Consider the following 15,944-nt stretch of genomic DNA (forward strand, 5'->3'; position numbering starts at 1 on the left):
TGCTTATGAAGTTCAGAGCAAACACCCAGAGACTATGGTGCTGGCACGGCTCACAAGGGAAGCCGGGCACAATCACAAACCAGTTTGTAAACTTGGCCTGGGCTGTCTGAGCACAGCACCTCGGTAATTCACTGCATTCTCCACCTCACAAGCTAATCTGGCCCGACTGTGCCCTGACATGGGGCAGGGCTCTTTGTCTGGTTCCCCCACTTCCCCGACTGCCCTGCTCTCTTTAAAAAAAAAAAAAAAAAAAAAAAAAAGCATGGTGCTTCTTGCTTCAGCCAAGGAAGCTGCTGGCCCACTGGTTGGGTAGCGGAGGGAGGAGGATTGGTCCTGAATGTTACACAGCCACAAAATGATCCTTTCCTAAAAAACTGAGCTCTCAGTTTGGGGGAAGCCAAGGCATGGTAAACATCACCAATTCAATCTCCACTAATGTAAGTCTATTAATACTTAATAACACACAGCTATCCACAAGTCAAATATTCTGAACGTTATTTCTCCTTTTACAAATTTGCAAGATTTTACTAAAAGATTAGATTACACAAAATACAACTTTTTTCCATATTCATGGATGAAGAAATTAAGGATTTTATCATATAACCTGATTTAATTTTGAGAGTTTCATACTTCAGGATGGGCTCTCATTGGAAACTGGGAAAACCTGATATTTAAGGGATGTGGCTGGGAAAACTGATCTAGCTCTCCATAAGATCCCTAGCCACGGTCTTTCGTAACCTAAAGTTCAATGTCTGAAGGGGCAGAGAAAACTTGAATTTGGAATCTGCAGGCCTCATTATACCTCTCTGTCAATATTTGAGGAGATTTAATCAGGTAGGTGGGGCACAGATAAAGGTGGTGTCAGGGGTAGGTGCTGGGTGACTGGTTTATTCAATGCAGGATGTTGGCCAGTAGCTGGTGCATGGGGTACAGAGTCCAGTCACCTGGGAAAAGGTTGGCAAGACTTATAAAGGGCATCAGGCTCCCAGGCATTGGTGTGTTGGGCAAAGTTCTGACCCTGGGTGCATCTGAAGTATACGGCAGGAAAATGAGAGCATTCCATCCACAGGGAAAGGCCACAAAGCAGGGCTTCGGGTTGGGCACAGGGATACTTGGGGCTTCTTGGAGAATAGCTTCTACAGTTGCACAGCTATTTCCAGACACTTTCTACTGGAAGGGGGTCCAAATCCAGCCTCTGCCCTGGTTGGGGCTGGACATAACAGAGCATTAGTGACAATTGTGGACAATTACTGGGAAAGTTCCAGGTCGGGATTTAGATGTTGATTTCCTTAAATAAAATGAAGAGCTACTCCATTTGTCAGAATGCTAGAGGAGGGGATACAGGGGTGAACAAAACATCCTCCATGAATTTTCAGGTCTAGTGAGGTTTTTTTTTGCGGTACGCGGGCCTCTCACTGCTGTGGCCTCCGGACGCGCAGGCTCAGCGGCCATGGCTCACGGGCCCAGCCGCTCCGCGGCATGTGGGATCTTCCCGGACCGGGGCACGAACCCGTGTCCCCTGCATCGGCAGGCGGACTCTCAACCACTGCGCCACCAGGGAAGCCCTCTAGTGCGTTTTAATCCATAACTATTTATTACACAGAGTACGCAGTGGTCATTCTGTCAATCATTCGAAAACAAATTGTGTATATTTCAAGCTCAATCCAGAATTTGTCACACAACTTAAAACACAGATGTCACGACAACTTCATTTAGAAGAGAGACACAAAACAAATGTCGCCTCCCCAAACCCCTGATCCCCCACCACTGGCTGCCCTTCTGCCCATTCCTGTGTGCTGCATCTTGGGGAAAGCTTCTAAAACAACAAACAACGTCTTGAAACATTCCCTCCGTGGTTGGGACATGAGCCTCCACACTCTAATACCTGCAACCCTGCTGTGGAGCTGTAACACAGACACTGTAGTTAGTTAAGGTTAAGGCTTAAGGCTGGTAAGTTGTGACAGAAACAGAAACAGAGATTCCTGATAGATGTATCTGATGAAATATCGTGGATTCATTTTGGACGAAGTTGGGAAATACAGACCAGAGAAGACTGATTTGCAGCTGAGGCTGAAGTGCTCCAGGCCCCTGGGCCTCCCGGGCTGTGCAGTGCCGGCCAGACGGGGCGCCATGGAATCCTCTCTGTACGATCAGTTGCATCCGATTTCAAAGTGTGTTTATGTCACACATCATCACCACCCTTATGCTGCTAACTACAGACGAGAAGGAAGCTTTGCTCTGAGTCTGAGGGATGACACTGTTGACAGCCTGTGAGTGATTCTGGAAGAGCCCAAATGGGACCCTGATGCCTGCTGCTTGTGAAAACTGATGGTGGTCCTTGGGCTGTGGCTGCTGGTGACTCTGCCTGATGACAAGTTTGGCATCCATAGCTATGTCTAGCAGGCAGTTACAAGGCGCAGGCGATAGGCCCCAAAGATGCCTTTGCGGGTGGCTCTGAACCGCCTAGAATTCTATATCATCGAGTTTAAGGTTAAGGGTTTAAATTAAACCAAAGTAACACATTGACTTAAAATCAGGGTGAGAAGAAAACCACCACCCACAGCTTCTTCCTGAGAGGGTTTTCCTAGGGAAAAGATGCTGGGTGACTGAGGGACCCTGGGGCCCTAGCTGTGGAGGATATCAGGCAGGGAGAGGCTGGCCGGGCCAGTCCAAGCCAGTGTGGACTGCTGCACAGTTACACTTGGGTTAGCTTCCACTAGAGGCAGAAACCCAGGTGTGTCAATGAACAAGAGCTGGTGGCCGGCACGACACATCAAACACATTCCGTCAACCCCGTTCCTGTCCTCCCATAACAGAAGCCCGAGTTTAGGCTACTGAACCAAAGTGGTGTGGAGACATTTTGCACACCAGGACCGGCTCTTGTCCTGTAATGGTTGGCAGATGATTGTCCTATAATCTAAGGCAGAAGATTGGAAGTATGGTTCATCATCGGCATGTGTGACCTGAACGTTTAAGGTTCAGGCTATTCTTGGGTGGTCCCAGTCCTTTTAATACTAATTAGCTGAGGCACAAACCTCATCACTCACACTGCCAGCTGCTTCATAGAGGTGAGTCACGTAGCTACTGTGTAAGCTTTGCCGACCTCCCAGATTCTGCTCAGTGCATAACTCTGCTGCCCTTGATTCATCCTGCGTATATTTTATTACATTCCATGAGATAAGTACATATTCTAGGGATGATCAAATATCTGGGGGTATGTCAAGGTCTTGGGATTGAGTCATGAATGTGCAGAGACTACATAGGTATGGCGCTCAGGCCTTTGTCCCCACTGTGGACCCTCAGGGCACAGTGACCAAGCCATAGCACAGACACACTGCAGAGGGGAGCAGACAGCCGTGGGACCTGGGCTGGGCACAGGCAGGAGGGGCTCAGGGAAATGGCACAAAAGAAAGTTCGCTTAGATACTCTGCTGTCATCAGTCTCAGTGTCTCCCCCTACACAGAGCTGTTCCTTCACTGCTAATAGGCCGAGCTGTGTCCCAGGGCTTCACTCTATTAAAAGCAAGTCACTGCTGATGTTGATAACATGTAATTGGAAGAAATCCACATGTAATTGGACTCCGAGTACTCCACAACATCTGTCTATAATCCATCTGTTTTGTTTTAGCCACCACTGGCACACTTGCATCGTCTCTCCTAACCTATTACAACCATCTTCCTCCGCATTCATCGCTCTCCAATTCACTTTGACTCGATTACCGGCTGTATTTCCAAAAGGACAATCTAACAGTATTATTACCCTGCTTAAAACTCTTTAATAACCTTAGGGAGCCATGATTAAATTAGGTTTACTTATCTGTCTTCTCTTCTATAGACCACGAGCTCCTTAAAGGTAGAAACATAAATTCAAAATTCATCCTTGAATTCATAAACGTGCTCGATAAAAACTTGCTAAAAGTCCTCATCACACACAAAGGTCTATGCATATCTTCCATTGGCATCATCCAGGTAGATGAGATCAGAAGCTCCGTCGCCTGGCCTGCTATGACCTGAACTCTGGCGTCATAGCATCTGTGACATCAAGGAAGACCAGGTGATGTAGGTCTGCTAATGTCCACGGCACTAGAAGAGACTGAGATTTCTTCCTGCCTCTTGAAGTAAAGACAGCAGTAATCTTAAGCTCTATGCTTTCTCCCTCACTTCCAGTGTGCATTCAAGGAAAGTGCACATTGTTCCTTCTTGAAAACATTTTTTTTTTTCGGTATGCGGGCCTCTCACTGTTGTGGCCTCTCCCGTTGCGGAGCACAGGCTCCGGACGCGCAGGCTCAGCGGCCATGGCTCACGGGCCCAGCCGCTCCGCGGCATGTGGGATCTTCCCGGACCGGGGCACGAACCCGTGTCCCCTGCATCGGCAGGTGGACTCTCAACCACTGCGCCACCAGGGAAGCCCTTGAAAACATTTTTAACAGGCTCACGCTTCACTGTTTACCAACTACAGCCATGACTCTAATACTTGCTTGAAATATATCCTGTATGTCCTGAAGCTCTTAGGGCTCTGGGGAGCTTCACAAGCAAAGGGGCATGAAAGTGTAAGGTTTATTTAGAAAAAATAAAATGTTCCTGCCACTGTGTCATTATTTCCTATCTGTCAGCAATGAGAATAGAGGTGTCTTTTCTTTCACACAAGTGCTGTGTGTGTTTGCATAAGTTTACGAAAAATGTTCAAAGGTATACAAAGAACATTATTTGGGGGATCCTGGTTCCTTTGGGACATGGCATCTCACTTCTAGTGTAAGGTTTTTATCTTGACTGGTATGGAATGATATTTAGAGTGATGAGATACTAATTATGTGCTTTGCCTACAAACCATGCCATGTATACACACACACATATATTACACATAAATAGTTTTTTTTTTCTGGCTGCACCAGGTGGCTTGCGGGATCTTGGTTCCCCGACCAGGGATCAGACCCCGGCCCTGGCAGTGAAAGCGCGGAATCCTAACCACTAGACCGCCAGGGAATCCCCTGTATATGCTTTATATAAATATCACACACACACACACACACACACACACACACACACACACACACACACACACACAGAGTACCATCATGAACCTCTTACCTGGCCTACAACTTTAAGAGCTATGACTTGCTTCCTCTCCAAAATACTACCCATCCTTCAAGACCCAGCAAGACTTGCCTTTTCCATGAAGTTTTTGCCATCTCTAGACCTTCTGTAATTTAACTCGAGTTCATTGACCTAAGTTTACGTCCAAAGGGAATAATTGCAAACACAGTGCTCATGTGCCATGCACTCTGGCCAAATTAATCGTACGCCTTCCACAAAGTAAGTGCTCAAAAAACCTCAGCTGGATGCTGTGTGTGTGAAACAGAACCACTCATTCCTAGCACAGTGCCCCGTACATAGCGTAAACCCAGTGACTGGCTGACTTGTTCTCCGCGTACACCTCATATCTACACCTGTGCACGTCTTTTATTTTGTTCCTTTATCACACACGCTATTCCTGCAGCCACTCCCTGCTCTTCTAGGCCTTTCAGAGTCTTAACCCAGTATTCTAATATCTGCTGAAATAACACCAACATCCCCTGTGAAGCTCCCTGGGCTTCACCACATCCTGAGGTGACTCTCCTCTCTTCACTCCTCTTAAAGAGTGTAGTTCAGGCCACTATTTCTATAGTTAATACATTCTGCCTCATACAGTAGTTCTTTATACATATTCCTGATCTCTTAAGTCATGATAAATTCCTTGAGGGAAGAATCACTGTTTACCTCATAGCCGTAATTTCAATCTTTAAAAATGGAAAGCTCTAAAGAAATATCTGTACGTTGAATTTGTTGAATTAACTATTCCAGTCCACCTTAATTTAGCCTTTTTTAGAGCATCTTGGCCATCCATATTCATCACACAATCTAGACCTTAAAACTATACAGTCTCTCATTAAACTCTAGAAGTTCCTCATACCCTAACTAGACTGAACTTCATCAGGTCGGGGCTAGCCTGCTCCCACCTTACACTGCTGAGGTCAAAGAGGATGCTCACTTGTGGACCAACAGAAATAGGAGAGGTATAACAACGTATAACAGGTGCTCCTCAGAAGAATATTTGTATCCATTTAAGTCTTTACGCACATTTCTCATTAAAATCATCTTTGCAGAAGCAGCAGTTTCTTTTTTAATTAATTTATTTTCATTTTTATTTATTCTTGGCTGCACTGGGTCTTCGTTGCTGCACACAGGCTTTCTCTAGTTGTGGCGAGCGGGGGCTACTCTTCGTTGAGGTGCGCTGGCTTCTCATGGTGGTGGCTTCTCTTGTTGCGGAGCACGGGCTCCAGGCGCACGGGCTCAGTAGTTGTGACTCGTGGGCTCTAGAGTGCAGGCTCAGGAGATGTGGCGCACAGGCTTAGTTGCTCTGCGGCATGTGGGATCTTCCCGGACCAGGGCTTGAACCCGTGTCCCCTGCATTGGCAGGCAGATTCCCAACCACTGCGCCACCAGGGAAGCCCAGGAGCAGCAGTTCTGATGTAACCAGTTGACAGTTCAACCCTGTGAAGCCCTCTGAAAATGAAACGTTGCTCATTCCTGATTTTGGAATAAGAAATTCTTCCTGAGAGCACTTCTACACTGTTGGTGGGAATGTAAATTGGGGCAGCCACTATGGAAAACAGTATGGCAGTTCTTCAAAAAACTAAAAATAGAACTACCGTATGATCCATCCACTCCACTCCTGGATATATATCCAGAAAAAATGAAAACACTAATTTGAAAAGACACATGCACCCCAATGTTCATAGTAGCACTATTTACAATAGCCAAGACATGGAAGCAACCCAAGTGTCAACAGACAAACTGATAAAAAGGATATGGTGTATATATATATATATATATACACACACACACACACACACACACACACACACACACACACACACACAATGGAATATTACTCAGCCATAAAAAAGAATGAAATTCTGCCATTTGCAGCAACATGGATGGACCTGGAGGGTATTATGCTTAGTGAAAAAAGTCAGACAGAGAAAGACAAATACTGCATGATATCACTTATTTGTGAAATCTAAAAAATAAAACAAACAAACGTATACAGCAAAAGAGAACAGACTCACAGATACAGAGAACAAACTAGTAGTTACCAGCGGGGAGAGGGGAGGGGGAGGGGCAAGGTAGGGGGAGGGGATTAAGAGGTACTAACTACTACATATAAAATAGATAAGCCAAACGCATATATTGTACAGCACGAGGAATTACAGCCATCATTTTGTAATGACTTGGAATGGAATATAATCTATAAAAGTACCGAGTCACTAGGCTGTACACCTGAAACTAATATAATATTGTAAATCAACTATATTTTAATTTAAAAAATTAAATAAACTGTGGTACATCCAGAAAAAAAAGAAAAAGAAAGAAATTCTCCCTGAGAGTATGTAACCTGCCTTGAGGATCAGATGTAAAGACTAATTAATATTAAGGATGAAAGACAAACAGAGAGCATCAATTACAACACTTTAGCTAATACAATGGTGGCACTGTTCGATGCTTAGTTCTCATTAAATTTCCAAGAGGGCAATTAGACTTAATAAAAAAATCCTCTTAGGGCCAGCATATTTTAAATTGCTCATCTGCCTAAGCAAGAAGAGCCCCGCTCAAGGCTTTAAGTGCCAACGTTCCTCAGGCATGCAGATCTGTCATCTCCTCCCAGCTCCTGGGCAGCTTTTCTCCCCGTGATGCTTCCCAGTTCCTTTCCTCAGCTGTGCCACCTCTTCCACTGACTAAACTTAATTCAATGAATGGCTGGTGAAACTACAGTAGCATCTTTTTTTTTTTTTTTAAGTCCTCTCTTACATTTTTAGTCTACCTCATACAATGGGAGAGAAAATAAAAATAAAGTGATTTGGGTACAATCCAGACCTGGCAGAAAAAGAAACACATGGCCCATGAATGTCATCTGAGATTCAATCCATGTCATATCAGGAGATCGCTCTGGCTGAACTCATCGGATAAGTGGCCAGCGCCAGCAAACACACACACACACACACACACACACACACACACACACACACACACACACCACACACACGGCTCATGTTCAAACACACTCATCTGCACCTTCTTATATAAACATCATACCGCGTCCTTAACAATCCCCAGGCCATTTTGAGGTAAGAACTTTGGAGTAGCCACATATTCCAAAGGAATTTGGTTAGCCTACTAAGAAAAAGAAAAGAAGAAATTTTTTTCCTTTGCTAAATTACTTAGTATGTGTAAGTAATGTTAAACTATGTGATTTGTATTTACTATAAACCATTGCATTTTCTTATGCTCTGCTCCCCCCAAATAAACAAAGCAAACACAAAACTATCAGAAAGCAAAAAAAAAAGCAAACATAAAGCCAGCTAATGGTTTTGTTTCCTCTATGAAGTTAAAGGCTTGCTAAAATGTCAAAGCAGTTGAAATAGGTGCTGTTTGCCGACTCTCTAGGTCAAAAATGTAACTTGAGCTCTAGTCTTTTAGCTGAGGATACGTTTTAAATTTTCTCTAAAGATTTCCTTTGCCATGCTTTTCATTTCACAAGTCTTTTAAATTCCTCGAGCCCTGCCCAGTGGAGTGAAAGTCACCTTAATGAAGAAAGTAGAGACCTAACCACCATGACTTTGGAATAGCAGAGGATCTCAGCTGTAATTCTTTGGCTCAGAACCAGGGTCTAAAACCAGCCATGGGAAAAGCTGCTGACATGGAGCCTGCAATTCCCTCCATGTTTGACTTGCAAAATGTTGACAGTATAACACCAGAGAGACCCCAAAATATTTCAAACAATTGTGACTTCTTTTCTATAAATATTTTTAAATTGTTTTAGGAGATAAAATAACATATTTTACACTTCTTGTTTTCTTAGTTACTCCGGTTGCCCTCAGCAGCTCACTACTAGGGATTTATTTTTGGCTCGAAGGTCAGGGAGGACATTTCAAGGCACTACTTCTGCTGCTAAACTGTGTTTTCCAAGATGAGTTGCCTGGTAAGTAGGCGAGTTGGCCGCTCTTAAAGCAACAAGTGACTGTGGTATCACAGAATAGGAGAAATGATGATTTCTTTCTTTTGTTGAAGCTCAAGCAAGAAAAAAAATCAAGTACTCAAGATGATATTTTAAAACATCTCCCACCCTCGTTACGAGCACAGTTTTCTTTCTGGGCAGAACAGTACTTTTCATTCCCTTTCATTTCTCTCCTGTTCCAGTTATTGCTGTGTGAGACCTAAGTTTGAATACATGGCAACTCTTCCAATAGGAAGAGGGTATAAAGAGGGAGGGAGACTTACAGAGATGGCCAAGGAAACTCGTGACTTTGAGTATATTATCCAACTATTTCGGGTGTTTCCTCCTCCAGATTTAGCCAAATGGTAATCACCCAGAGAGTAAGAGGTAAAATTTATTTGAAATCTGCAATTTCCACTCTCAGAGAATATGTTTAAGAGGACTTAATTCTGAGCTCTGGAAATAGGCTATGATATCCTTAGTCACAGATGAGCTGAGTGATCAGTACGTTAATAATCCTTCAGTGCAATTTCAATCTCTCCCCCAGAGCCTGAGGACCAAGAGACCTGGCTTGCCTTCACCAGAAATGCCCTCAGCATGATTTGCAGCATTTATTTTTGACGTGGAAACATCAGATGCCAAAGCTGACTACTGTTTTCCTCCTAAAAACATCCCCAGAAACGTCCTCCTGGTTTGCGATTTTAAAGCTACAACAGGTTTTCTATTTACTGCTACTTAAAACTTACCTCTTCTAATTACATCATCCAGAGAACTTAGATTTAAGAAATAAAGTTCAGTGTGGTTTCAAAACACTGCGGGTGGGAATGGAAAAGCAGAACTCACCTTGACTCCCAGAAAAAGCATCACTTGAGCCTGCCACTGCCAAGGTCAACAGCAGCTGCCAGAGATCCATACCTGTAGGACCTGTGATCATACAAAGAGGAATAAGATAAAGCTAAGCAATTAAAAGTAGACTATTTTCATTAAAAATTGTTTAAAGACTGGCTAAATTATGAATGAGCTGACATGCACAGCAGCTCTAGAAGGAATCTTTGTAAGTCTTTCACTGCCCTGGAGTCTCACGTTGTCATACTTTTCATGAGCGCAAACAGCAGGTTGTAATAAATTCTACTTCCGGTGGGTGCCTGCCTCAGGAAATAAAATGGACACTAGAGATTTTCACATCCTGGCCGGCAGCCATAGGACCACCACACAACAAATGACCCCCACGCATTGCTTCCATAACTGGGCAGTGTGTGGTTCACTTTAATCTGATCTGGAAATAGAAACTCTTCAGCAGTATCACCAAGCAAGGGGCCTTGAGCTGGACAGCCCATAAAAGGGAAAACAAAACAACCCACTTCAGTAGTAGTAAAACTTCTCCAGTGTGTGTCCCAGTGAACAAAAGAGCTCCATTAACACTCAAAACACTGTGCTAATGAGCCATTCTAAGGAGGTTTAACCAGAGGCAGCAGTAAGGAGGTGAGAAGCAAAAGAAAACAAAACACTGGTGCTTCCTAGGTGGCCTCCCCTAGGACACCTGGTGTCCTTGTGGGTTTCAGGAGGAATGTGGTCTCTGAAAGGCCCAGGAATGTGAACACCTCAGACTCTAAGAAGGGTCCGTTTGTGGCTGGGCTGGCCATTTGGAATCCCAAGTGTGGCCACACCTTGAAGCCTTTGGTTTGATGAGTGGGGGAGCACATCAGCATGCCTCAGCCAGCATACACCTTTACCTGGAGGAAATGAAGCTTCTTGGGAATAAACAGACCAGGTGTCCACCTCCTGGATCTCTAGAGACAAGTTTGGCTGGCTTAAAATGAACTCAGCAGACTGCCCTTTGGAGAGCTGTTGCTACATCTGACGACTAACGCCAACTACTTTAAAGCTTAGCTGCAATATTTCCATGAAATTACAGTACTTTACAAGTCACTCAGGCAAATCTGATCATCATACTGGGGAGCTCCACCAGTGCCTCTACTGGACTTATTTTTATTACTGTACATTCTTGACAGTAATAAAATAGCCCTCTGCTACCCCTAATCAAACTGAAACGATGAACACAAATGTTTGTTTTCACAGATAGTGGAATGCTGTGGTCCGGGTAATGGCTGTGTAATTCTGAATAGGTAGTAAATGTCTCACAGTCTACACTTTCATTTCTAGACAGTGGATGATGCATCATTTTTTTAAACTCTATATGATTTTAACGTTGTTAAAAAATTCTAAGAAGACATCTCTAGGTGAATGAAATCTCTCCCTGCGTCTGAATATCCAGGTGTAGCCCACATGCATGAGGATGCCCCACATACACTGCCCCATGGGGTCATTCATAGGACTGAGTGTCACGGCGTAGATGAACACACTTTGCCAACTGTGAGAGTTCACACTAATGTGAGTTGTGGTTATTATAACACCCATGTTTTAAATTCTTAACCTGGAAGGCTCTGGGCTCATGGCCTTGCATCATCCCCAGCTACTTTCACTGAGCATCTCTCCCAAGGTCCTTTACTCCTAGGTGAACAGGCCACCGTAATCATAGTTTGAAGTCTCCAGCAGAAATACATAAAAAGGCTAAAAACAAATACGTTATAGGTTGAAAATGCTATCCTCTGGGTAACTGGATATTTCCTTTTAAATTCTGTTTTACAAGTATTTTTTTAAGGAGGAAAAGCATTGAGGAACTGGATTCTGTACTTAGTGCTACTTTTACTCGCCATCCCTCAACACACCACGTGTCGGGTAAAGAAGCCTCCCTCCTCTGCCACAGGCTCTCTTGATGTTGGGTTTTAACAGTGAGCCCCATTCCCAGGCAACACTGTATGCTCCCCAGCTGAATAAGGATATGAACAGGTTTGCATTTCCCAGAAGGATGCTTCCTCTGGTTTCGAAGTTACCCCTTCGAAATTCTCAAAGAGACTTGGCAGATGCCAGAGACAAGTGAATTTTGCTTCAGACGAATCGTAGTTGGCGCCCTCCCATCCCCAATCTTTTGAAAGCTGCTGCCTACAAATGAACTTCGCCTCTCCCAAATAAGGAACTGATTATTGCAACAGTTTCTTTATGAGCCAAACACATCTCCACAGAATACATTCTATCTCACAAAACAAATCAGAATCCCCAAAGCAAAATTAACCAGAAAACTGTTTGCACACTCTGACAGCAGAAAAGGAGGTATTTAAAACGGCCATCCTCCCACATGGAAGAGAATGGTTCACTGCCAATGAGAGCAGGGCATAGGGACTCCCAACTCTAAGGCTCTAACTAGGGGTGGGAACAGAGAAGAGGATAAAGCAATGTGGCTGGATTCAATAAGGGCTAAGGGTTTCCTTAGACATTAACACTCCCAGTCCACTGTTGCTGGCTCAGTGGGGATAACTCCGAAAGCGGTCCCCTTTGCACTCCCCCCTCTCCTTGCACCCCCATAGTGAACTCTCTTTAGTGCCATCACATGAACAGAACGTTCATTGGCCTGGGCCGATTTGACTGTAGGCTTTCCCCTTCAGTGATGCAGGGTGCTGCGTGGCAGCTTCTAGATGAGAGGGTCCTCTTTTATTAGGTTCTGGAGGAGATAAAATGTCCCTGGGAAAGGACAGAGTGCCAACACACAAAGTTTGGAACTTGAATCTATCAGTGATGTGCCAGATGTGAGCAGGAGAAAACCCCTTTCTTTCCTTTTCCTGATATAATAATCTAACTAGAGGCAGGCATTGTTCAAAGGAATCTATTAAATTGTACCTTAGTCTATTGGGTTTATAAAGTTTGCAGTATTTTCCTAGGGAAAATCCCTCTCTAAATTTCTAATGATATTTATGCATTCTTTGGCCATAGCCACATGGCACGATGTTCACTGGGGTGAGGGAAGGAGGCTTCTATTTTTGCAGAAGGGAACTCACACCATTCGAATCTCAACGTGCCTGAGGCATTTTGCCGGCTCCCCCTTCCTCAAGGGAGAGCCATTTGAAAAGCCCTGTGACCCAGCTGGCGTGAGTTTTAATTCTGTAAACTGCGTAGCACAGGAGGCCTCCAAATCCCAGTGAGGCCAATGATACACTTTTGTTCCTTGGCCGTAAAATCGTCCATAAACACATGAGAAGAGACGGAGGTTAAATACACTATTTTTTCCCAACATGTTAAAACCAACTCCAGGCAAAGAAAGCCATTGGTTCCATTCTCTTTAATTTAAAATTAGCAAGTATTTGTTGAACTACCAGTGGCTGCTAGCATTGTACAAGGCACACTGGAGACTATGAAAGCAATCAAAACCATTGAGAGAGAAATCACTACTGGATTTCAGAGATATCTACACAGAAACGATGAGTAGCAGACAAATTTAATGTGAAGACAAGACTATTTTGTGAAGAATCCCCACGTCATCTTTATTAAAAGTAACATTAAAAAGTATATGAAGCCATGCAGGAAAAATGTGATCATATCTGGTTAGTAATTTGTCAGCGACAAAACGAACCACCACCCAAAACCACCTACACCCTCTGATTCTCTGATCTGCATCAAGTACTTAAAAGGAAAATGGTCAAAAGCATCCTTAGAAGTATGATGTCAGCATTTTAATAAGTGGGAAGAGTAAAATAATAGATTTAGGAGCTTGTAGTTCTGTTATGGCCAAGTAACGAAGAATATCAAAATGGCAGCTGAATTGATCAGAAATAAGAAGTTTTCTCAAATGTCTGTTTTACTGATCTAGTGATTCTGCTATGGAAAGAGCGAGAGCTGATTTTATTAAAAACCCCAACAGAAGCAGAAGAGTTTATATTGCAAAACCAAGACTCCAGGTAGACAACCTAATAAATGTGTACTTTCTGATGCTAGGTTGATTACTAATGAAACATTGCAAAACTGAATCTCATTGATTTCCTGGTGAAGCTTTTCTAAGAACTCAGCACTGAAGAAGGAAGAGGCTTATCCCAAAGGGTATTTGAAATGATCGATTCTAGTTAGCTTCAGGCATTTATTTGAACAGTTTGTATCTGGAGTTCATGTTATTATCCACTTTTTGGTGGTGGTCATTTGAAAATCGGTCAGACACAAAATGCCTTAGGTCAATTTATCTCCTTCCCATCAGTGAGGGAGAAGAAATTCACAGACATTATTGATATCATTACTCTCGCTGAGATTTCTCTCCTCGCAGGGATCCAGTGGGGAATATAGGACGGGAAGGTAGTTTAAATGTGTACAGTATGAGGGGAAAAAAAACCTTTGGGAGTGGTATATATAATACGCCTCCATTTTTATAAAAAAACAAAAAATAGAGCATATATGGTCACCAGTTCAGCTACTACCAGTCACCTATAACTATTGAGTACTTGAAGTGTGGCTAGTGCAACTGAGGAATTAAATAAGCTAAATTTTAATTAAATATTTCAATTAAATATTTAATTAAGTATATTAAGAACAGATTGGGTATGTAAACCTTTCTCAACTGTACATTTTATAAAATCTAAGTACAGATCAAGTGTTTCTGATGAAAAGTTAGGATCTAAATTGAGATGTGCTGTAAGTATAAAATATACATGGATTTTGAAGGCTTGGTACAAGAAAGGATGCAAAATATTTCAATAACGTTTATGTTGACTATACGTTAAAATCGTAATTTGGATTGTTGAATAAAATATTAAAAACTAATATCCCCCATTTCTTTTTTTTTAAACGTGACTAGTAGAGGATTTTAAATTACATACGTGGCATTATATTTCTAATTGACATTTATATGGCTTATATGTTTGTATCTGCATTCAGAAACATTAGACTGTTAGAGGAGCATATTTGTTTTCATAAAAACAATACACAAAATAAAATTGTATATTTGTAGTGACATATAAAATCATTATGGTTATGTTTCCAGAGGTCTTCCCAAATGCAGAATGATGGGGATAAAAGATTCACGGAAGACTTAGGTAAGATTATATTTACAGAAGTTTTTTTTAGGGTACCCAGTGTGCCTTTGTTTACCTTTAGAATGTGACAATTCTTATTGTATCTCTCTTTGAGTCACAATCAGTGGTGCACTAGTATTTAACAACTGTCTCTCTGGAATAATAATTTTAAAAGGGCCATGATTTGTAGCATTTGCCAATCTCTGTGGTATGAATACCTCCACCAAGGCTGATTTTAAGCTACCAAGTCACTTAACACGGATTCACTGCACCACTGACATCACTGAATGTGGATTCACAAGCCAGCATGAGCTGGACCCAGCACACCACCAGCTGGGGAAGTAGATGATATTCTCTAGGCTCCAGGTGGGGTAACAGGTACAAAGATTAAACAATCTGCTGACACTGACACAAGAGGTAGGAGACAGTGCTACTGAGTGAACCCTGGCCACTTGATTTCATTTGATGCCATCTGTTCCACTGTCAGATGGTCACATTTAGTTAATAATCATTGATAGATACTTTCCCAGGTCTATAGAAATTACCATCAGACTCTACCTCAGATGTTATCCTTGCTCTTCACCTACAGAGAGGGTGAGCTTAGGGGATCAGGGCACAAGTTGTGGATCAGGTTCAAATCCTGGCTTTACCAAACCTCAGGTGACTCATCTCTAATATGGAGATGATAATATTATTCCTCTTTTCATGAGAAAATCAGGAGGCAACTGAATGAGATGTTGATTCAAAGCACTTGGCCTGCCCTCTGCATATAACAATACTAGCTATTTATTACACTTTCTGATACTCGTGATTAAATAGACCGTCTTAGGTTTCCATGGGATTGGGAATGGGGCCCTCACTGTATGTCCTGGAAAGGAGGTCTAGGGACATGGTAAAGCAATCAGCCACAATACGTGAGGCTTCACTCTTCAGTCAAGCACTTACATCACATGAGAGTCCAGGGGAGGGGAAGGATAATCATAAGGTAATGTGTACATCTCCCAGGGTAAGGCAGGGAAG

At 43.0% G+C, this 15,944-nt stretch overlaps 1 protein-coding gene across 1 annotated transcript in view; it reads right to left on the reverse strand.

Annotated features, from left to right (window-relative positions):
* LOC103069416 (growth hormone receptor) overlaps positions 1 to 15,944 on the reverse strand; it is a 759,777-nt gene that overhangs the window by 150,506 nt on the left and 593,327 nt on the right. Inside the window, exon 6 of the mRNA XM_007447633.1 lies at positions 9,877 to 9,957. Within this exon, the coding sequence (XP_007447695.1) occupies positions 9,877 to 9,957 (81 nt within the window). The remainder of the gene's footprint in view (positions 1 to 9,876; positions 9,958 to 15,944) is intronic.

This window comes from Lipotes vexillifer, unplaced genomic scaffold (assembly GCF_000442215.2).
Source record: "Lipotes vexillifer unplaced genomic scaffold, Lipotes_vexillifer_v1.1 scaffold386, whole genome shotgun sequence".
In the NCBI taxonomy this organism is placed as follows: Eukaryota; Metazoa; Chordata; class Mammalia; order Artiodactyla; family Lipotidae; genus Lipotes; species Lipotes vexillifer.